Here is a 22,325-nt window from a genome sequence, read left to right as displayed (position 1 = left end):
TCTTCCGATTGCATCTCAATCTTCACTATCCTACACATTCTCACCCTTCATCACCACATTGTTCATCATTCTTCAACACCTAATGCAATGACTATCAAGGCTTGTTGCTTGCCTTCATCAATGTTGACCTTCAAACTAACAACAGTCTCTTCCCTCGTCATTCTTTTATTGATAATATTTCTTCATTATGTCATCACTGATTCCAGATCAAAGCACTCTACAAAATTCTTTTTGTGAGATTTCCGTGGTCAGCATCAATGTCATCTCCAATATTGTGATTCTACAAGGTCAACCTCGATCTCTTGTCTGCACAAACTCCAATGCGAATCTAATAGAGCCGTCATTTGCAGCAACAAAATAAACTTTTCCCATTGCTTCAAGCCATAATTCTCTCAAATGATGCCATGATTGCATTTCATTCTACTGCTATAAGTTGTGGCGCTTGCGGATGATATCCATAATGTGATTTCTCCTCATTATTGCCTGTGTTTCACCTCATAATTACGAGTGTTTTGTGATTCTACTGACTCCATGACTTCTCCCTTTGTATATGCCTAATCATGCCAATTCTATGAAAAGTTGTAAGCTCTCTAGCAGCCACAACCTAAAAACTCCCAACAGCATCATCACCGCAAGTGCCTTTCCTCACCGTAGCATTCACCCTTGTTCTTGGATACCTATTTGTTATTGATGCAAAATAAGTATGTTACCTATCCCCAATTAAATAGTTTTGTTTAGGTTCATTTTCCTGTTTTCTTAAGACTTCCAAGCATTGTATTTTCCATTTTTTTGTTGCTAGAAAGAGCGGCTTGTACAATTAAGGGGAATAATTTGCATTTCAACATCTTTTTATATCAGTTTAAAAAAATAAGTGTTTTTCTAGTTTATTTTAAGTTCAACAGAACCAACGCATCCCCTATTCTTCACCAAATAGGAGCACATCCTCATCCACAGAGGAGGATGAGCACTGGGAAAGGAACATTGATGGAACACAATAACAGGTGGAAGACAATACATAAGCACGTCCAAAACCAGCAAGCATGACATTAGCACAATCTAGAGGCAACATCGCATCGTGACAAACCCAAAACATGAATGGCTCCAAAACCCATTAAGATTGGATTTTGAAATGACAACAACAAACAAGAAGTTCAAGGTGGTAACTGATGCATAAATCAAGAACATGCAGTTGATTATCCAAGTTCAAGAACATTGCATGCCATAGTGGATCATGACTTGTCAATTACAAAGAAGTTAGCACTAGTCACATAGATTTTCAGAAATAGTTAACATAGTTTATACAAAGGCTGTTCAAAAGATAAAAGTAGCTTCAAGATCAAAGGTGAGCAGCCTTGACTGAGTGATGAAAGTGCCTAGGACCATTATTGAAGCTTATATGTTCGAGTAAAGAACTTTATGAAACTTACAAAGGAACATACAAAGGCGTCTTTTGTCCAAACCTGTTGTTCTCAATGTGGATTTTGTGCTCCGGATTTGGTTATTTATTTGCCTCTCCTACTGAAGTGTCAGATTAAAGAATGCCTCATTGGAGATTTATGTCATTGTGCTGAGTATAGACCAATGATTGATGTCTTCCTCTTTGTACGCTAAATCATCTTAAAATACCTTCTCTTTGTACACTAAATCGCATCAAATAAATGTTGAATTCATTTGCCAGTCCTATACAAAAAAACGTACATGTAGAAAAAAGGTTCACAATCGAGAAATTCAGCTAGTGGCATCGCTTGTTGAGAATGCAGAAATAATGAAATAAACTTACACCTGTTACCCAGATGAACAACTTCCTGTAGGCAATACGAAGGTAGAAATCGAAAGGAATTTAAAAATGCAAAATATCCCTATCTTTGGCACATATGGATCTGAGCTGAATGTTTTAAGCATTAAAGATAATGGCCTTGAGATAGGTTCTCTGTAAGGTTGAGCAAACTAAAAGTTCTCCAAAAAAAAGGCTAGCAGAACAAGAAATTCATCAACCGTGCTCTTGCAGGGCTACAAGTAATCAGCTAAACTGGTTTGCTGAACAGCAACAGCAAAATGCTTCTTCTGAAGATCAAAATAGCCGCATTGCTAATCCAGTTCTAGGTATGAATTTACTTTGACTGCCATAGCAGAGTTGTCCAAGGTGAATACTAACATCAAAATTTCTTACCATGGAGCAGGCATTAGGAGTTTGCAAAAGAAATTATGCAATCACAGTGGAAAGAAGATGATATTGTTCCTGCACATGTCGGAATATATGTGTAACTTGGAAAGCTTGCACTTTTCTTATTTACAATTGAAAATATATATTACATATTTATACACACTCTCAACTCTCTAAATTAGGAATAATTATAATATATAAAAGATCATGTAATTAAGTCTCCTCTCATTAGGTTGTCTGATATCAAATTTCCTAATATACAAGCTTCCTAATATGCAAAATTCAGATTTATTACTTTCCATCACATTCACCCTCAAGCTGGAGCATGGATATTTATCATGCCCAGTCTGTTACAAATATAAGCCACCCTAGTTTTATTAAGAACCTTTTGTGAAGATATCCCCTAGTTGTTCCCCAGTCTTCACATGAAGACCAAAAATTAAATTTTATTGAATCTTTTTGGAAAAAAAATGACATTTTATTTCAATGTGTTTAGTTCACACCACAGCATTGCCGGTACTGACATCTTAAAACTCATTTCAGTCAAGGGTTGGGAAACCTGCATAAATTCACTTGAAGCTTGGGTCATTGGTCGATACTCAGATTCAGCACTGAACCATTGCACTACATTTTGTTTCTTACTGTTCCAAGAGACCTATTACCACCAATAAAGATGCAATATTAGTAATGGATCTTCAATCAATCTTGGAACTTGTCCAATTTGCATTAGGGAATCATTCAATATTTTCCTTCCCATAATCCTGATATAAAAGACAATGTCCAGAAGCTCCCTTGTGCTAACAAAGTAATGGTTTCAAAGCTGGCCAATGATAGATTGTGCGGTAATACATAAACTGACTTATAGTGCTAAGTAAATATGCAATGTCAGGACGATACTGTGAGGTAGTTTAATTTTTCCACTAACTTGCTATGATGTTCAGTATCATTCAAAGGCACTCCATCCTTGGTAAGTTACTAATTTAGAAGCATCGGAGTACTGCATGGTATGAGCTCTAATTTTTCAATTTATGCTAACAAATCCAACACATCCATTGAGATAGAAAGAAAATCTTCTTGTTCCTTGATAACTCAATCCCCAATGAATACTTTAAGGAACATAGATATTTAGTGTTGAATTGATTTTAAAGAAATTATTTCAATGATAAGATTCTCTGCACATTGTTTCTAATAATAATATCATTAATATAAACAACCAATAGAATAATTCCCGAAGTAGATTGTTTATAGAATACGGTTTGATCACTTCTACTTTTCTGCATCCCAAATCTTTCTACTGCTTAGGTAATTTTTTCAAACCATGCTCGAGGATTTTGCTTCAATCCATATAAGAATTTCAAATACGATATACTTTCTTAGACTCCCCCTGAGCAACAAACCCGGGCGGTTTCTCCATGTATATCTCTTCTAAAACATTACCATGCAGAAAAGCATTATTCACCTCCAACTAATGCAGAGGTCAATTATTCATTGCGGTCAAGGATAGTAATAGACGAACCGAAGTCAACTTAGCCACCGAAGAGAATGAGCCTAAGTATCTCATAAGTTTGAGCATAGCTCTTATCAACCAGCAGAGCTTTGAAACGAGCTACAATGAAACTTAACTGCAAAGACCCACTTACAGTCAATAGCTAGCTTATCTGAAGGTAGTTCAATTAGTTCCCAAGTTTCATTTTCAATTAAATCATTCATCTCATCAAGCATTGCAGCCAGTCACCCAAAATGGAATAGAGCTTGCTAAACAGACCCAAGATCCTCGACAGAGTTAAGAGAAGCAACAAACGAGCAAGAAGCAAAAGACAACTGGTTATAGTTAACACAAGAGATAACAAGATAGGCGCATTGGTGTTTACCTCTTTGAAGAGCAACAGGTGAATCAAGGTCATTCGAAGAAGGATCTACTAAGGAAGATGATGTTGGTATCGGATTAGAATCGGGGGAACAAGGTCTTCTCAAGTAAACAATAGTGATAGGTGGTCTAGATTGAGGCACTGGAAGTGAAGTTGGAGCTAGAGCAGAATATGAACTTATAGCGTGATACATTAACAACTCATCAAAATCTTGTGAGGATTTAGACATCAATGAGTCACCAAAGAATAAGCTTTGTTCATTAAAGGTGATATCAGCGTAAATCACGTAGTTGTTTAAGAGAAGAAAACATTGATATCATTTTTCCAAATGAAAATATCCTAAAAATATACACCTTAATGACTTAACATCTAGTTTAGAAACTTATGGACAAGTATCACGAACAAAACAAGTACACTGAAACATGCATGATTCAAAAAAAAAAGTTAGTTAGAAATAAACTTGGTAGAGTGGTTGGTTATGTAAAATAATAGAAGGCATCTGATTAATCAAAAAAATATATAGTAGAACTATTTAGGAACATCATTTAAAACCAAATAACTCTAGTCTTTTGAAAATGATTATTTTTCCTTTCAGATATCCATTTTGGAATGGAGTATCGACATTGGATGACAAATGGAGCATCTCGTTTGTCATGTACGTCTAAAAGAGTGCAGAAAAAAAAATTTTAACATTGACACTTGGAATCTTAGCTAAAACAGTGAATTGAATATTATTTCGGCACAAGAAGATTGAAAATATGACAACAACTCGGTACAAGATTTCATGAAGTAAAATCAAGTCATACAAGAAAAATCATCTGCATAAGTGACCAAATATCAAAATTCATTACATAAAATTGGACAGGGTCCCCAAACATCATAATTAACCAACTTAAAATTATGAATTTATGTTTTATTAACACTGGGAACAAAATATAAATGTTGTTCAGCAATTTGACACGATTCATAATCTAAAAATGACAATTGCTAAAACTAAGAGTACAAATTTTTTCAGAATTGATATTGATGGATGTCCTAATCGGCAATGGATCTCAAAAGAAGATGAGGTGTTGGAGCAGCCTATGGGTCAAGCTACTTCATTATCCAAAATGTATACCCCCGATTTTCATCCTCTGCCAATAATTTCTTTATCATAAAATCCTAAAATAGATAATGGTTGGGAAAGAATAAGCTACAACAATTAAGAGCATGTGTAATTTTACTAGCACAAACAAGACTAAAAGCTAATTGAGGTAAATTGAGAATAGAAATTAGAGGCAATGTGGATGTAACATTGATGATACCATAACTAAGAACATTAGAAATATATCTATTTACTAAAGTGACGAAAGAAAAATGTTTATGAAAGGTAGAAAAAAAAATTTGGATTGCCTATCATATGATTTGTACCACCAGAAGCAACAACTCATTATGTGAAAGTGGAAAGAAGAAAAGTATCATTGTTATCTAACTCAACAAGGGTGGTCATATATGGGGACTTCTTGGTTTTTGAAATTTTGTGAACTTAACATATTCATCTGCAAAGATTGAAAAAGTTTGACTCTAAGAGGCCTCATTAGTAGTGACCATGTGAGTTGATTGTGATTTAGAACCCCTCCAGTTCTTTTTTATGAACTTTGGACATGTCTTCTGCGTATGAACAGGCTAATGACAATAATAGCTAACTACCTTCGACCCTTTATTTTCATAATTTAGATTTCCACTTTTGTAATTGTTTTGAGACGGAGGTTTACTGATGCATGTATTTTTTTTTTTTGGCTAGCTTGTACGTACACCCAATCTCAGATAAGATGTGTGATTTGACACCTTCAAACTGAAAGTTGAGGCCAGCTAGAAACTCATAATAGCCAGTCGTTCACTTTGAGCCTGCTAAATTCGGACATCGGTACTAAAGGGAAAAAGTGTGCTCAATTATTCATAAACACATTTAGAGTGCATGTGATATGTGTTAAGTGATTGATATTGTGGTTCAACTCAATAGAACTCCTTGCATACATCAAAGATTCGAGAAATAGCCTCTCTCCTAGAAAACATAAATGTCAATTCCTTAATCGCATATTTAATACGGTCACAATGAGTAACCATAGATGAAGGTCCAATTTGATGAAGGAACCCAAGGTTTCTAGCAATGATTTGTTGATCAATTGGGCCAACCACCTCCTCTGAGTACACTAAAGTCCATAATAATCTATAGCAAGAAATTCATGGCATCTTGATTGAGTTCATCATCATTCCATCACCAACACTCTTAGTCAATTGCAAAATATATTTCTCTTTCATCCAATTTTTTGCATCTAAAACCAAGTATCATAGGTTTTATAAACTAGTGTTATCAAAAGTACCTTTTCTAATTGAAAAATATAACTAACCATAGAGGTTTGTGCATACGAGAAAATCTCAAACCATGAGGTACTCTCAAGAAAGTGGAACCTTTAGTAATGAATTATCTAAAAAATAATGTCTTCTAAAAAATAACCTACAACCGCTAAATTATATTCAATAAATCTGATTGGTGATATTTAAATATCACGATAGTATGTTCTCATACATTATTCTCAACCCCTTGTCAGCCATGGATTTGGTTTCGGTCAGAATTTTGAAAATGATTTATTTAATTTAATATATGTAATTTTGAATTTTACAAATAGCATTTTAAATTTTTGAAAGATGAGACTAAAGAGATCTCACACACTTCATAATTTAAATAATCAAGCACCACCCTAAGAGAAATACGTTCATCCCAATAGATAATCATATTACTTGACAAAAAGGGGGGCTCGATTATATAAACTACATAATTTATGACATTTGTTTGGTCTGCGAACATTTTATGTGTAACACGCAAGTTCCTCTACCTAATATAAAAACTAGATAGGGTTTATTTTACATGAGTTTCAAGTTTCCTATAACAGCAAGCCCCTATAGTTAATTACATCTCAGATGACGGAAGTCACTTAAGAAATCTCAATTAAGATCAGTGATTTTATTTTCAAGAATTCAAAGTTATGTTTTCAAGGTTGAATATGGAAAAGCAAGTGGAAGTGGCTCAAGTAAGAATAGTTATTTTCAGGAGCCCAAGGGAGTGAAAGGTAGGGGATGTCACGGATCCAAGGAAACCCCGGTGACTTCTCAAACTATCATATTATTTGGTTTTATGTTTTGGAAATGATGTTTTAATGTTTATTCCTGCTATTTAATTAAGATTAGGATTTATGTCCACACAATATCCGATCGTGCAGACAGCCTAGAGAGATAGGAAGATTTCTGTCGTACATAACGACGACCTCAGAATCCTAAAAAGGTTAGGACTTATATTGTATCACATGGTTATACAAAAGCCTAAGATATTGTAAGGATTTACGTTGTGTCAAACGAACAATCTCGAAGTCTTATAGGATATGTTGTTTTAAATGAAAGAAGGTTTTGCTTAAGTAAACATTGTTTTGTGTTAAGTCTTAATTCGTCGGTAGAAGTCATTTGTCCTTTGCTTGCGTCCTCACAGTGCTGCCCACGAAGTTCGCTCTGATTTCTTTATTGTAACAGTCATGGGTTTAAGATTTAAGATGTACATGCAATGGTTTGTTTAGTGGTCTGTCGCAGTGTATCTCCTGACCAGCTATCCTACAGCTCTCTACCCCAGGGGGCTTTGCAAGTTCTATAAGCAAATACAGAAAGGAAAGAACAATAAAATCACTGTAAAGAAAAGCAGTAGAAGATGCGGTAAAGAAGGTAAAATATAGTAAATACAAGATAAACTTGATTACCTGACGTGTCTGCAGCTGCTACTGCAAAAGGTGTCAGTATCACAGATAAAAGAAAACAAGTATTGCAGAGAATTTAACTAGCACTGTTAACATGTGTATATATGTAAATGAGTGAAACAGCAGGTAACACAATAATCAAGCTGGGTCGTAAGAATTCAGACTCAGGGTTGGCTCAGAGCTGGGTTGTGTGTTTTTTAATACAGCTTTGGATAGAAGCTATCAACCCAAACAAGTCTAAGGAGGGTAATTCTTGGATGCAATCAAAGCGATTAACAAGTAGACTTTTATAAAATTTTATAGTAGTTTCTTTAATTTTTCCTGCATACAGAGTTTAATTAGAAGTCAAAAGTAGTGGTATCGCAAAAAGTTTTTTTTTTTTTTAGTATCTGTGTGAATGTTTGGAGAAGTGACTAACTGTATAAATGTTTGGAGAAGTGTAGTCTCTGTGTAAGTGTTTGGATAAGTAAAATAGTCCACAAGTTGCTTACTTTGATCAAGCCAAAACTACCTGCAACCTAAGAAAGCAAGGGGCAGTTTCGCACCAAAAGTTGGTGAATAGTAACATCGATCCTGCTCTCCCCTCATTGAAGGTCATCAAGGCAGGAGATACTATTCTATCATCCAACTTTAGCACGCATAAGCACTGTTATCACCACCCTAGACCCCGAGCCGTCCAACTTATAATCTTGCTTGATGACCTCTAAATTTCTACCCTATATGCACTTATATTAGAATATAAGTACATAATCTAAGCCATAAAGCAAGAAAAAGAAAAGAAAACGAATCAAAGGGAAAAGAAAGGAGATCGGCCCAATTCCCAAAATAGCAATCAAGTGAAACCCAAAACAATAGGCAAAAGCCTTCCAAAATTAACTCCAAAACAGTGGGCAAAAGCCCGCAAAACTAACTCCAAAAAAAAAGGCAAATCAGCCTAAAAGATTGGCATTTAAGCCATTCAAAATAGTGAATGAATAGCCTGAGAGATAGACACTTAAACCATTGAAAATAGCGACTCAAATTAGCCCAAAAGTAACATGTAAATGGCTCTAAAATAGTTAGAATACCAGCCTCAAAATAATATGTAAACATCCAAAATCAGCTAGCAAAACATCCCCAAAAAGGTACATTTACTTGTTTCAAAATCTGCATTTGTAATTTTCCAAAAAACTAATAAAACAGCACCCCAAAATCAGCATTTACGTTCCCAAACATAGCGTTTAACCGTTTCAAAATCAGCATTTGTAAGTTTCCAAAAGACAAATAAAATACCCTCCAAAATCAGCATTTATGCTCCAAAACAGTGGGCAAAAGCCCACAAAACTAACTCCAAAAAAACTGGGGGCAAATCAGCACAAAAGATCGGCATTTAAATTGCTTAAAACAGTGAATCTATAGCTCGAGAGATCAACACTTAACCATTCAGTATAGCCACTCAAATCAGCCCGGGAATATCAGCAATTGAATCATTCTAAAACAGTGGATGAATCAGCCCAAAAGTTTTGCATTTAAGCTGCCCAACACAGTAAAAACATCGAAAACAACAGTTCTTAAGTCCCCTCCAAATCACTGAAAATAAAAAAAATAAAAAAAACAATTATCAAATGACCTTCAAATCAGTGGAACTAAAGAGGCAAAACAATTTTCAAATCATCTCGGAATCGATGAAAATAAACAGCCAAACGGCACCCTTTAGTTCTTTCGGACAGCAAAAATACAGAGCAACAAAAACAGCATTTAGCTCTCTCCAAAACAATAAAAATTTTGCGTAACATTTATTGTGCAAAACAGCCACCAAACAATTCTTTAATTGAGCCATCATTTCCATTACAGAGCTTATATCCAAAGCAAGGGATGAGATATTTATTAATATCCAAATTACAACAGCGACATGTAATTATTCAGCAAATCAAAGAATTGAGTGGCTTATATATATATATATATATATATATTTATATTTAATGAAGCAGCAGATCTATAACTTCACATTTAAATTCAGGTGTCGGATATATAAATACGAAGGAATTGGATGGTGTGTATGTAAAAATCTCCGAAGAACAGTTAGAGGGTATGAATGATTGTACAAAAATGACCTTAAGAAAAGGATTTGCTTCCTTTAATAGTTCCAAATAAGTGAAAGATCGAAATAGTTTTCTTCTCCAATTTTTGCAAATAGCACACGAAACCTTTCAGATTTTCACAAAAGTAAAGCACCAAAGTTATAAGTCTTTGCAAACGGCAGATGAAACCTTTCAGATTTTCACAAAAGTAAAGCACCAAAGTTACAAGTCTTTTGCAAACGGCATATGAAAACTTTCAGATTTTCACAAAAGTAAAGCACCAAAACTACAAGTCTTGGCAAATGGCATATGAAACCTTTCAGATTTTCACAAAAGTAAAGCACCAAAGCCACAAACCTTTGCATATGGCTTATGAAACCTTTCAAATTTTCACAAAAGTAAGCACCAAAGCCACAAATCTTTGCATATGGCATATGAAAGCTTTCAAATTTTCACAAAAGTAAGCACCAAAGCTATAAGTTTTAAGCATCACCAAGGGTTCTTATGTGGCAAACAGGTGTGCCACGCCAAAGCTACAAGTCTTTGCAAATAGCCTATGAAACCTTTCAGATTTTCACAAAAGTAAAGCACCAAAACTACAAGTCTTGACAAATGGCATATGAAACCTTTCAGATTTTCACAAAAGTAAAGCACCAAAACTACAAGTCTTGACAAATGGCATATGAAACCTTTCAGATTTTCACAAAAGTAAAGCACCAAAACTACAAGTCTTGGCAAATGGCATATGAAACCTTTCAGATTTTCACAAAAGTAAAGCACCAAAGCTACAAATCTTTGCATATGGTATATGAAACCTTTCGAATTTTCACAAAAGTAAAGCACCAAAACTACAAGTTTTAAGCAACACCATGGGTTCTTATGTGGCAAACAGATGTGCCAAGCAGTAATAGTTATTTCATTTAGCAAGCATATTTCAAATGCAAGGAAGAGCTTTAAAATTATTAAATCATGATTGTCCTACTAAACTGTGTTAGGAAAGATAATAGAACCAGGGATTTTGTTACAAACCAAGGTAAACAGATTGTCTTCTTAAACCTCCAAATGCTCAACAGATCAGGGACAAAGTTTCAATAACCCAACCAAATTTCAAAAGCCAACAACAACCCCTAAAGATGCAATCAATCTCTCACCCTAATGGGGTTTTTATAGCCAAAGAGAGAAGAAAACTCACCTTCACCTACCGGTGGTGAGGTGGCCAAATGGAATGACGGGAGAAGAGGAGAAGCATTTAGGGAAGAAGGAGAAGGCGACTTAGGGAAGAGGGAGAGTCAGTCAATGGTTTCGCAAAGAAGAAAAGGGGTCGGCCAGGCAAAGCTTTGCAAATCGAGAGATGCTCGCCGGTTAAGGTTCGGGCGGCAGGCTCGCGAAGAAGAGGGATCAGTCAGCCAGGGCTTCGCTCGGGCCGAAGGGGAGGACTCGCAGGTCTCACGAACAGAAGAGGGAAGTTGCGTGCGGGAGAAGAGTCGGGTCAAAGGGACAGGTCGAGAGAGAGATTAAGGTCTTTTTCCTTTATTTTTTATTTTTTTATAATGTTTAACATTCAAAATTTCTGATTTATGCACTATTCATTTGTACACAAAACTATATCAAAATGGGTGTCCCTTCTAAGTAAAATTGATGTCCCAAACGAATCCGCGCGTTCGTTTCGTTATCCGGGGTCATTTGGATAAGTTCATCGATTTACGTGAAATTTGTTTATGAGCGGAATTATAGCAATATGAGTGTCCTCCCTAGGTAAAATCGACGTCTCAAACGCGCTCGCGCGGTCCGTTTCGTCATCCGAGATTGCTTAGAGAAGTTCATTGACAATTAGATCAAAAATGCATCAAATTTAATTTGCTCTTAATTTTAGTTTATGGTTGATCATTTTAAAATCAATTTCAATTTTAATTATCAATGAAGTGTATGCAATTGTAGGTGATGTGAATGCGATGTGCACAAGATCACCCTAAAGCTTAAAAGTCCTATAGGAACCCTTTTTAGGTTTCATCATGTTGGTCTCAGCCACCCAAGTGTTGGTTGTCCAAAACAACACATGTGAGACCACCCAAGAAGAGTCAAGAGGTGGTTTGAATTTATAAGGGGAGTGTGTCCCGTCGCTAGGCTTCTAAGATGGTTAAAAAGAAAGCCTAAAACTAGATCCTAGGCTCTAGGAGAAAGAGTAAGAAAGACCTCAAAATGAGGTCAACACCCCTTCACAATCTTCAATCCAACAAAATGCATGGTTTATCAAAAATTGTTGAACTATAACTAATTGCATCTACATCAATCGTCAAAACAAGACACACAAGTATAATCACGTATAATCACAAATGTAATTTTAATCCATACCAACATTTTGTGTTCCGTTTTATTGATTTTTGTTTTCTTTTATTTTTATGATTAAAATAAACGAAGGTCAATTAAAGTAATCCCTGACCTCATCAACATGTATATTAGACGCCCCTAAATACCTAAAAAAGACACATGAGTCTATAAAATGCATAATTATATTACAAATGATTATAATCAACCAGAAAAAATCAAACATTTTCCACCTCCATCTGCAAAAGAGACTTTTAAAATTGGTTTTTCTTAAGCTAGTTTAGGTTTGTTTTAATAAAATTTATTGTGATGTTGTGTCAAGGTTTATTTAAGCCTGTGCTTGAGAATTTCAATGGGGACAAGCCCAACCGATGAAGTGCAATCTCAATAGAGAAGATTTCTTAGGCTCAAATTCGGGTTCAATATATAGGTTTGAAGTTAATTGATGATGAATACTCAAGGTGATAGACGTAAATATGTTAAGATCTCATAGTTCCATTTATCACTTCTTACTCAAACTATTCTATTTGTCTCTCTTCTTACTAAAATTATCAATGTCCCCAAAATTGAAGTTCACATTCAGCAAATTCTTAGCAAGGCTATACTCGTTGAAACCCCCCTTATAAGGACAAATTATGCCACATGAACACATAATGCATTCACCTCTCACAAATTTGCATAAATGCCTTTGTTAAGACTAAGTAAATAATATTCCTCAAAACTGTTAAACCCATACAAATTTGCTCTTCTCAGAATGATGCTTTGAATGATACCTCTGAACATAAAGGCTCTAAGTGAAGATCCTTTTCCGTGATTGTTCTGTGTGTCTTATCTTGGAAGGACATAGTAGAAACACCATTTTGATTGACAGTAAATTCAACTCCACTCTCAGAAGCCTGAAAATATATTAGCATTGCATATGTAATAGGTGTTTGTGTTCCCAAAAACGAAAAAAAAGGATATAATTGTGGCAGTAATACTCTACTATAGAACAATCTTCAAGACAGAAGTACCTCAATACGACCCCTCCAACCACATTGATCAGCTCTGAAGCATGACCACATCGCAAGTTTTCTAAAACATCAAATAGTCAGGTAAAAGTTAGATACAATTCAGGAAAACAAAGATCAATATACCTGACATTACATAGGCAATAAAATATTCAACTAACCCATCTTCTCGAATAAAAAGAGAGAAGCTTCTTTCTTTTGAATCTCCTCCATCGCACTAAACAAATCAACACGAAAAGAAATAAATTTAGAACAGACAAGGATGCAAAACATCATTTTCAACAACTTATCCTTTATATCCAAATACTATCCATTTCCCCACTAAATCAACAAAAAATAATGGAAGAAAAACACGATAAAGGATACATAAAGCAAATTAAAAAGACAAATGTGAGACATCGAAATAAAAATGCCTGCGGACAAATTGCGTGCATATACTGTCCAGTTTTGAAGGGGTCGCAAGGAATTCCTATTTCAGCCAACTTCTCTTGCAGCTTTTCAAGTCTCTCAACTCTAACCGCCTCGCCTTCTCTTGGCTCCACACGAACTTCAAGAGGACATTTACCGTAAGCAACTGGTACCCAACAAAATATACTTCTACAAGGAGATGATAAAAAAACATAAACAGAACAATAAAATGCCTAATAGATAAAATTAGATAAAACATACCAGCTCCGGAGGATGAATAGGGGGTATAAGAGCGAAATCCGGGGGCTTTTATGGAGAACGAAACAAATCTAGAGGTGTTTCTTCCTGGATTTACAGAGAGGACGGGATAAGAGTGAAGTTGAATGGGTCGGTAGAAGAAGGCGGTCGTGGTTATTGAGGCGCTGGAGAAGAGCTCTAGGAGATGACGAGAGGATTGCATGAGTAATATGTAACGGAGATTTCGGTGGAATGGAGGGCTGGAAAGCGGAGGCATTGAAAGAAGAGGTTTTAGGAAGCTCACATGGCGGACGAAAACAGCGGGGAAGTGAAGTTGGCAATGGGTTTGGGGTTTTCAGTGTGCGCGGACGAAGACTAGTGTGAGTTCAAATATTCTATTCCTGTTTTCAGTGTAACACCCAGTCTCATGTATTTACGTATCTCACACCTAAATTTTTATATCTTCACACATATCACCCTTATTTATATATAAAAAAGTGAATTTCAGCATTAAATAATGTATTAATGCTGTTTTTGATGTAATATAAAATAATTGGATGCTTTGGCTGTAAAAATGAAAGTATAGATGTGAGACATGTAATACATAATAATTTGGTGCTACTTATGTAAATTCGCATTTCCTTTCCTATTTGTGTCCCAAGCTCGCGATGTGAAAGTGAAAGGTTGTGTTGCTTAGTCGGCGACATAAATTTTTTGTTCAAAAATTATGGTATTAATTATTTATATTATTATGAGCTGGCCCCAATTAGTGGGATAAAGGCTTGTTATTGTCGTTATTGTTGTGAGCACATAAACACATATTATCTTAGAATTTGAAGATTATGTTTTTTATGTTGCCGATAGAGGTTTACAATCACATATATTATTGAATAACAACTATTTTTATTTAAACATTATCAAAGTGTAGATGATAGAAAACTTAACCTCGCCTACTTTGGTTAAAAGAGCAAGGAACTTCTTAGGACTTGTATGTTTCTATAAGAGATTCATTAAAGACTTCTCTAAGATCCTTAATTTTCTATGTTAGCTACTAGAAAAGGATATCTCTTATGATCTCATTAAATAGTATTTAGAAGCTTTCCAAAGCTTGAAAACTCAACTAATTATTGCACTTATAATTATAATAACTTACTGAGCATACCATTTTGAAATTATGTATGATGTTTGTGATTATATTGTATGAGATGCTTTGGGCGAAAGGATAAATAATATTTTTCATGTTATATGTTAGGTTAGTGGACATTTAAAACGGACTCAAATTTATTATGCAACCACTAAAAAAGAATTACTAATAATAGTTTTTGTATTTGATAAATTTAAATCTTATCTGTTAAGCACAAAAGTGATAGTTTATATTGATCACTCAATTACTAAATATCTTATAGCAGAGAAAGAAGCAAAACTTAGGCTTATATGTTGAGGCTTTTGTTATAAGAATTTGACATAGAAATTTAGGTTAGAATTATCTAGAATTAAGTCCAGAAATCAAGACTTAGATCACATTTACATCAATGAGAGTTTCACTAATGATTACTTTTTTATATTTTGAATTTTTATTCCATGACATACATATATTGTAAACTTCCTTATAAGCGATATTATCTGCTACATGTTGACATATAATAAAAAAAAATTATCAATGATTCTAGATTCTATTATTGGGATGACCTATCTCATTGTAAAATGTGTAGAGATTAAATTATTAGGAGGTGAATGCCTTTAGAAGAAATTAAACCCACGATTAAGAATTGTCATGACATTAAATATGAGAGGCATTTTGAAGGAGATTGAAATATATCTAAGATACTACAATTTAAATGTTATGATCATACTATGTTAAAGAATATGAAATTATTTATTAGGAAATGTGATTGTGGTCAAAGAGTAGAAAACATGCGAAGAAAAAATGAAATGCCCTCCAATTATATTTTTAAAGTTGAATAATTTGATATTTAAGGATCAGGTTTTATGGCATAAATTCATTAAGAAATCAATTTATGATAGTGACAATATATCATTTGTCAATGTGCTGACATGCCCTTTTAAAGTGCTAATTTTTCCTTCTACATTTACTACTTATTTTTCTTGATATTGCACTTTAATATAATGTATTTTTATGTTTTTGATTGTATGTATAATAGGTAAAGCAAATTTAAGAAATCATATTTCAAAGTAGGGAGAAGGATAAATAAGACTACTCAGAATTCATGAGAAGGATACGACAAAACACGGATTTCATATGTAAAAACAAGTTTACAAAACAAAAGAATTAAAAGAGACAACTTATCTCACAATCCTTCCCAAACAAATCTTTAGAATTTCTCTCCAAGTATTTCTTTCTTTACAAACACTCTCAATTCTCTCTGAAAAGTGTAATGAAGAAGAAATCTCTCACATTATCTCTCCTCTTACTACCCTAGAAAAAAATTTCCAAGCCCTTAACTTTCTCTCTCTATCTCTTCCTCTTGCCTTTCACGCCACCCCCCTTTCACACTCCAATGGAAAAAGTCAACTCTCCAAAATCATCTTGCCGATGTGACAAAAGATAGAGTGGTGTTGAACTATTGTATTCAGAACATGAAAGCAATAACTGTTGGTGCACTCATAATTTATCATGCTTGAAGTATAGCTTGTAGTTCTACAGCTAGCTTGTAGTTCTACAGTGTAGTTCTACAGCTAGTAGTTTGGGATATCCTGCCTTGATTTTCACTTTATGTGAGCAATCAGGAGTAGAGTCCCGTAGAAATGAATAAAGATTACAACCACAAAATTCTATTGGGAGGCATATGATTCAGAGAGTGGAATCATTTGTTGAATCTAAAGGTAGTGGAAGGGATAGACCCTCTACATCAACTACAGGAGCATCTACTTCTCGCTCTGCTTCACTTGAAACTATTATGGAGCAGCTTATGATTTAGCAAATGGACATAATTAATATACAGAGTCAGATTGGAGAAATTGGAGCAAAAAAATACTTTTAATGATGAATATAAGCAGAGGATAGGTCAACATGATATTGATTTTGAGAATGCTATCGTAAGACATCTTAGGGGTGAGCCCAATGTGGAATTTCCTCTTTGTCCCAGTTTCACTTCTTATGCTCCTATTCATGATGAAGATGAGGAGGAAGAAGAAGATGATGATGATGAGGAGGAAGGTGATGAATAGTGATATTTTTAGGAGTCTAGTTTAGTTTATTTTGGTGTTTGTTTGTTATTTGTGATTGTATTTTGATGTACTTTTATTTGGGAACTGTTGAAGTAAAGAGTTTTATGTTGTGTTGTGGGCTGAAATTGTAATAGCAACAATAGATTTTTACTTTTCCTGTATTTTTAGTATTTTTCAGTTTTTGTTTTTCAGTTGTTGTATTTCTATTTTTAATTCTCAATAAATTCCTTAGAATATATTATGTATCATTTAATGCTTTAAAACTTGTATGTATGTTTTTAAAGTTAATACCTAGAGTATATTATAGTCAGTTTCATAATCAGAAATCCTCTACAGGTCAGTTTTTATTTTCATGAATTCACTGTTTTCTTTCACTTACTAAATTTTGTACTAAAATATTTTTTAAAAAAATTTACTTAAAAACTTAAGTTTTGGGGGGAAAAAAAATTTCTATTGAAAAGAAGTAAACTAAATTTTATTTATCCTCAATTAACTATATTTTTAAAATTAATTTAACATAACTTGGGATATTGAGATTAAACTTTAAATGACTATACTTAATTTTAAGAATATTATGGTACATTTAGGTAAAAAACTTTTAATAATGAAGGTCAATTCTAAAGTTAAAGATATTTGGTAGGAAATGATAGGACTATGTTTTTCTATTTAAAGTAAAAAAAATTGTATATTTGAAGTGTTACAAATTTTAAAATTTCATGTAAGAAGAAAAGAATGAATCTTTATGAAAAACCATAAACTGATATGAATTTATTAAGTAAATAAAGGTAAGGAGTTTTAACTTTATGAAGAGAATAGTGAAGTTCAAAACTATTAAAAGCTATCCAGATATAGTAATCATCACTTGAAAAAGAAAAAAAGGAAAAAATAAGAAATGATTGAAAATATCCTAAAAGAAAAAAAAAGAGAGAGAAAAAGAAAAGAAAAATAAAGTGATGAGAAGCTTGAGGAGATGTCTAATAAAAAATTGGCTTCACTTGAATCAACTTAAGAAATGAGTTTTATTACATTTTCTAAACTTGTATTGGAATATTAGTGGTATTACTAGTAAAGTTTTCATGAAATTCTTTTTCATATGAATGTTCTAAATATTCTCAATATGATAAATTGAAATCCTTCTTGAAATGAATAGAGATTCAAAAATCTTAAATTTGATTACTAAATACTCTTAGACTTAGAGTTTGAATCTAAGTTATTAAAGATTTTTCTTAAATTTTATTATTGTATTTATTAAACTAAAGTATAGAAGTTATGAGTTGATCCCTATTCTAAGTCATATGCTTTTATGTAATAAAAGTGTCACTTGAGGACAAGTAACATTTAAGTTTGGAGTTTGGGGGAAGTTTGGGGGATTTTGATACACCAAAAAAATATGTTGTTTTAAGTAACTATTTTTTGTGATATTGCACTTTAAGAAGGGTATTCTTGTGTTTTTGTTACAGGTATAATATTTTTAGGCATTTGGAGCAAAATTAGCAAAAAAGACGAAATTTGGAGCCAAAACAGTAAATTTTGGGATCTGGCGCAAGATTCGCCGTTTGACAGAGCCTTGGCGCATGATGTGCCATATCTGACACAAGATGCACCAGAGACGATTTTTTGCGGATTAAGGGGTTTGAGGTAAATTTTGCGCAAATTTTCAAAGGGACACTTGTTTTAAACACTTTTTGGAGTAATTCAATGCATCTAGACATTTTGGAAGGTTTATTTATGAAGAGATTTGTCTCTTGGATCAAATGACACCACTTTTGAATTCAAAAGGGTTGACTTTCGGAGGAAATTTTGGAGGAAAATTTGAATTCTTTTTGATAAGAGACAACCCAAAATAAAAGAAGAAGACTTTAAGGAGTTTGGGTGTGACATGAAAGGAGGTGGCATGAAAGGCAAGAGGAAGAGATCGAAAGAGAAAGTCAAAGACTTGAAGATTTTCTTCTAGGGCTGTAAGAGAAGAGGAAAGGTGAGATATTTCTTCTTCATTACACTTCTAAAAGAGAATTTAGAGTGCTTGTAAAGATAGAAAGGCTTGGAGAGAACTTCTAAGGATTTGTTTGGGAAAGATTGTGAGATAAGTTGTGTCTTTTATTTCTTTTGTTTTGTAAACTTGTTTTCATATATGAAATCTGTGTTTTGTCGTATCCTTCTCATGAATTCTGAGTAGTCTTCTTTATCCTTCTCCCTACTTTGAAATATGGTTTTGTGAAGAATTAATTTAGTTTTTTATGGTTTTAAATGTTAATAATTTGTGATTATTTGAACTCCATTCTTCATTTATTTTTTAATCTGGTCAATTAAAATATTAAAATGTGTTGAGAAACATATGTTTCAAAATGGTTATGATTTCTACAACATGTAGAGAATCACATTTGATTTCATGAGAGAGTATGTCATTTATGGAATTGAGTGCAAAAAATAAAAAAAATATACTTTGTTAGATGCAAAAGTGGAGATTTTAACGAGATAGATTAAAATTCTCAATTTGTTCTAGTTGATTGGAAACTCATGCGAGATTGTTAGCCCTCAGAAGAGGGAGGGAATAGTGGGAGCACTGGAGTGATAGCCGACATCCTCCCAGCCTAACCATGAAATTATGGATCAAACTCTCGATTAGTCAATGTTTCTTATAGCACTCGGAAGAGGGTAAAGAATAAGATTGCTCATATTTGGCCCAAAATAATTTAAATATATATTTTTTAAAATGATTTTAATTTCTTCACAATCAATATGCTCATTGTAAGGGGAAGGATCTTTTCTTAAATTTAAACTTTCTGTCAACAAAAAATTCATTTAGTTTTTGAAATTTTACTTTTGAAAGTTTAGTTTCTGGTTTAGTTAACTTTGTCTTTCAACTGTATTTTAAATAATATTCACTTTAGTAGTTAATATTCCAACTTCACACTTTACCTTTTTTTTAGTTTAAATTGTAATTATAATCTTAAGAACTATCTACAGGCATTTCCAACTTCCCTGTGAGATCGATATCTAGGACTTCATTAGAGCCCTTTATCACATGAACGATACGTATACTTGCGTTATTTTTAAAGGGGATTTGGTAGTTTGAAAGAGTTTTAAAGATACACTATTTTTATTAAAATTGTTTTTTTAGATTACATTGTATATTTATTATTATGTCTGTCGTGTGTATTTTGCAATATTGAAAAATAATTACAAAATTAACACACTAAATCAGCCTGCATCAAAGGTCAAGGTTAGTGTCGCTCCCGTTACGACTGTCGCACCTGCTGTCACTAGAAATGTTCTTACTATCGCTAAGTTTGTTACAACATCAACCGCTGGGTTCACCGTTACTGCACCAGCCATTCCGTCACTGAAGGGAAAAGAGACTCTGTATGAGGATGATTCGATGGATGTTTTTGTCCCTCTGTACTATGTGTTCGAGATTTACTCTTCCTCTAAGTCTGTATTGCCAACACAGTCTCAAAGGAAGTACTGTAAGAGAAGAAAACTCAAGACTCAAAGAGTACGAACTGCTAAGTTGGCCCTATTAGAGACAGCCCCTCTATCAGAGGAGGTAGAGTCAATGGAAACCTCACCTCACCTCGAAGGGAGTTAGTTCCATCCTCCATCTACCGCTGCTGAGGAGGGCATTTACAAGATTGTAGTGATGCTACCACCACCATCTCTAAAAACTGGACAGGGTGAAAAGAGGGAAAGGTTCACCCCTCTCACCTGAGTTTGTTCAATCTTCGAGAGATTGGCTCAGAAGGAAAACTTTTATGTCAATGAATTGATGAAGAGAATGGGTTGTGTTATAGCACCAAGGATAAAAGCAAAATTTTTGTAAGGACATAATTCTGTTGCACCGCTCTATGGCCAGAAGAAAGCACTACCACCCCGTGTCTCCACCAAGCTCCATCTAGGTGATCGAATAACCACTGATGTCACTGCCGCCAGCATCACCAATACCAACACCACAAAGCAAAGATCAATTAAATCATGATTGTGATTGAGATTATCGACAGTTACTACACATGAAGATCCCAAGAGTGTTGACCTCATTATTGGTGAGGTATTTTTTCCTCTTAGTGCTTAGGATCTAGGCATAGGACTTCCCTTTAATTATACTAGAAGACTAGAGATGAAACCCACCTACATAGAAATTAAAACCACTTCCTAGCTCTCTTTGAAACCCTACATGGATGGTCATGAACCTCCAGTACTTGGAAGGTTGAGACAAACATGTGAGGATTTAAGGGTGAATTCCCATAGAACTGTTGAACTTGAGACAACCCTGGGTGGCTTGCACTTGTATGCACACATTTGAACCCACCAAATTTCTCACACGCCTCAAACCCTAAGATCACTTACACTTAACCTACACCTCCTTACTCCTTTTGGAAACTCATATTGGTGGATCCAAGCCCTTAACATTTGGCTAACATGGCTAGGACCAGCATATGGAGGATCCAAAATGAGTCCTCATATGGCTCTTGTAGCTTTAGGGTGACTTCATGGCTTGCTTGCTCACTCCACCCGAAATTTCTCAATAAATTATCAAAATACCCCTAAATTCTCAAATTCCTCCAAAATAGCCCAAATACCCAATTTCGCCAAAAATCCCCAAAATTCCAAAAACCCCCAATTTGCATTCAATTAACCAAATCAACCCCATTTTTTCACCAAATTCACTCATAATACACCCAATTCCAAATTCAAACTCAATTCCACCAATTTCCAAACCCAAATTCAAACTCAAGCTAAACTACCCTAAATTGAACCTAAACCTAATTTCCACCAAATTGAGTCAATGAGCCAAAATCAAACCCAAATTCAAATTCAAGTCAAAGTCTAATCATGACAAGTCCTAAAAGTCACAAGCCCAAATTAACTCTCTCATCTCATGATTAAATTTTGAGAGCCCATTGTGATTAAATTTTAAAAGCCAACCTTACCTAATTTTAAAAGCCATAAAAAGTCCATAATGCCCTTAAGGGTAAAAAAAGAGAACCTCCTTTCACCTCCCACCTCACCTCCCACCAAAGTGACCCAAAGTGACTCACCCAAACCTATGTTTAACTCAAATTCCCATGATTGAGACTTGTTCACCCAAGCCCCCATAAAGCCCAATCCTCATGACAAGTGAGTACAATATATTTTCATGCAAAAATCAAAAGCCACTCAAAAAGTAATTCAAATCCATTCCCCCACAAACAAAATCAAATTTCTCATGACACAAAAGGTCAAAAAATTAATAATAATAATCATGATAATATATATATATATATATATATATATAATTTCCATCA

General features: G+C 34.2%; 1 protein-coding gene across 1 annotated transcript in view; it reads right to left on the bottom strand.

Annotated features, from left to right (window-relative positions):
* LOC110038414 (twinkle homolog protein, chloroplastic/mitochondrial-like) overlaps positions 1-14,277 on the bottom strand; it is a 105,375-nt gene extending 91,098 nt beyond the window's left edge. The window contains 5 exon segments of the mRNA XM_020743255.1: positions 12,973-13,095; positions 13,213-13,273; positions 13,371-13,426; positions 13,623-13,756; positions 13,879-14,277. Coding sequence (XP_020598914.1) covers positions 12,973-13,095; positions 13,213-13,273; positions 13,371-13,426; positions 13,623-13,756; positions 13,879-14,131 — 627 coding nt within the window. The 5' untranslated portion in view covers positions 14,132-14,277.
* Positions 14,278-22,325: the final 8,048 nt, after the last annotated feature.

Source organism: Phalaenopsis equestris, unplaced genomic scaffold, assembly GCF_001263595.1.
Source record: "Phalaenopsis equestris unplaced genomic scaffold, ASM126359v1 Scaffold232797, whole genome shotgun sequence".
In the NCBI taxonomy this organism is placed as follows: Eukaryota; Viridiplantae; Streptophyta; class Magnoliopsida; order Asparagales; family Orchidaceae; genus Phalaenopsis; species Phalaenopsis equestris.
This window is presented reverse-complemented; position numbering and strand designations above follow the sequence as displayed.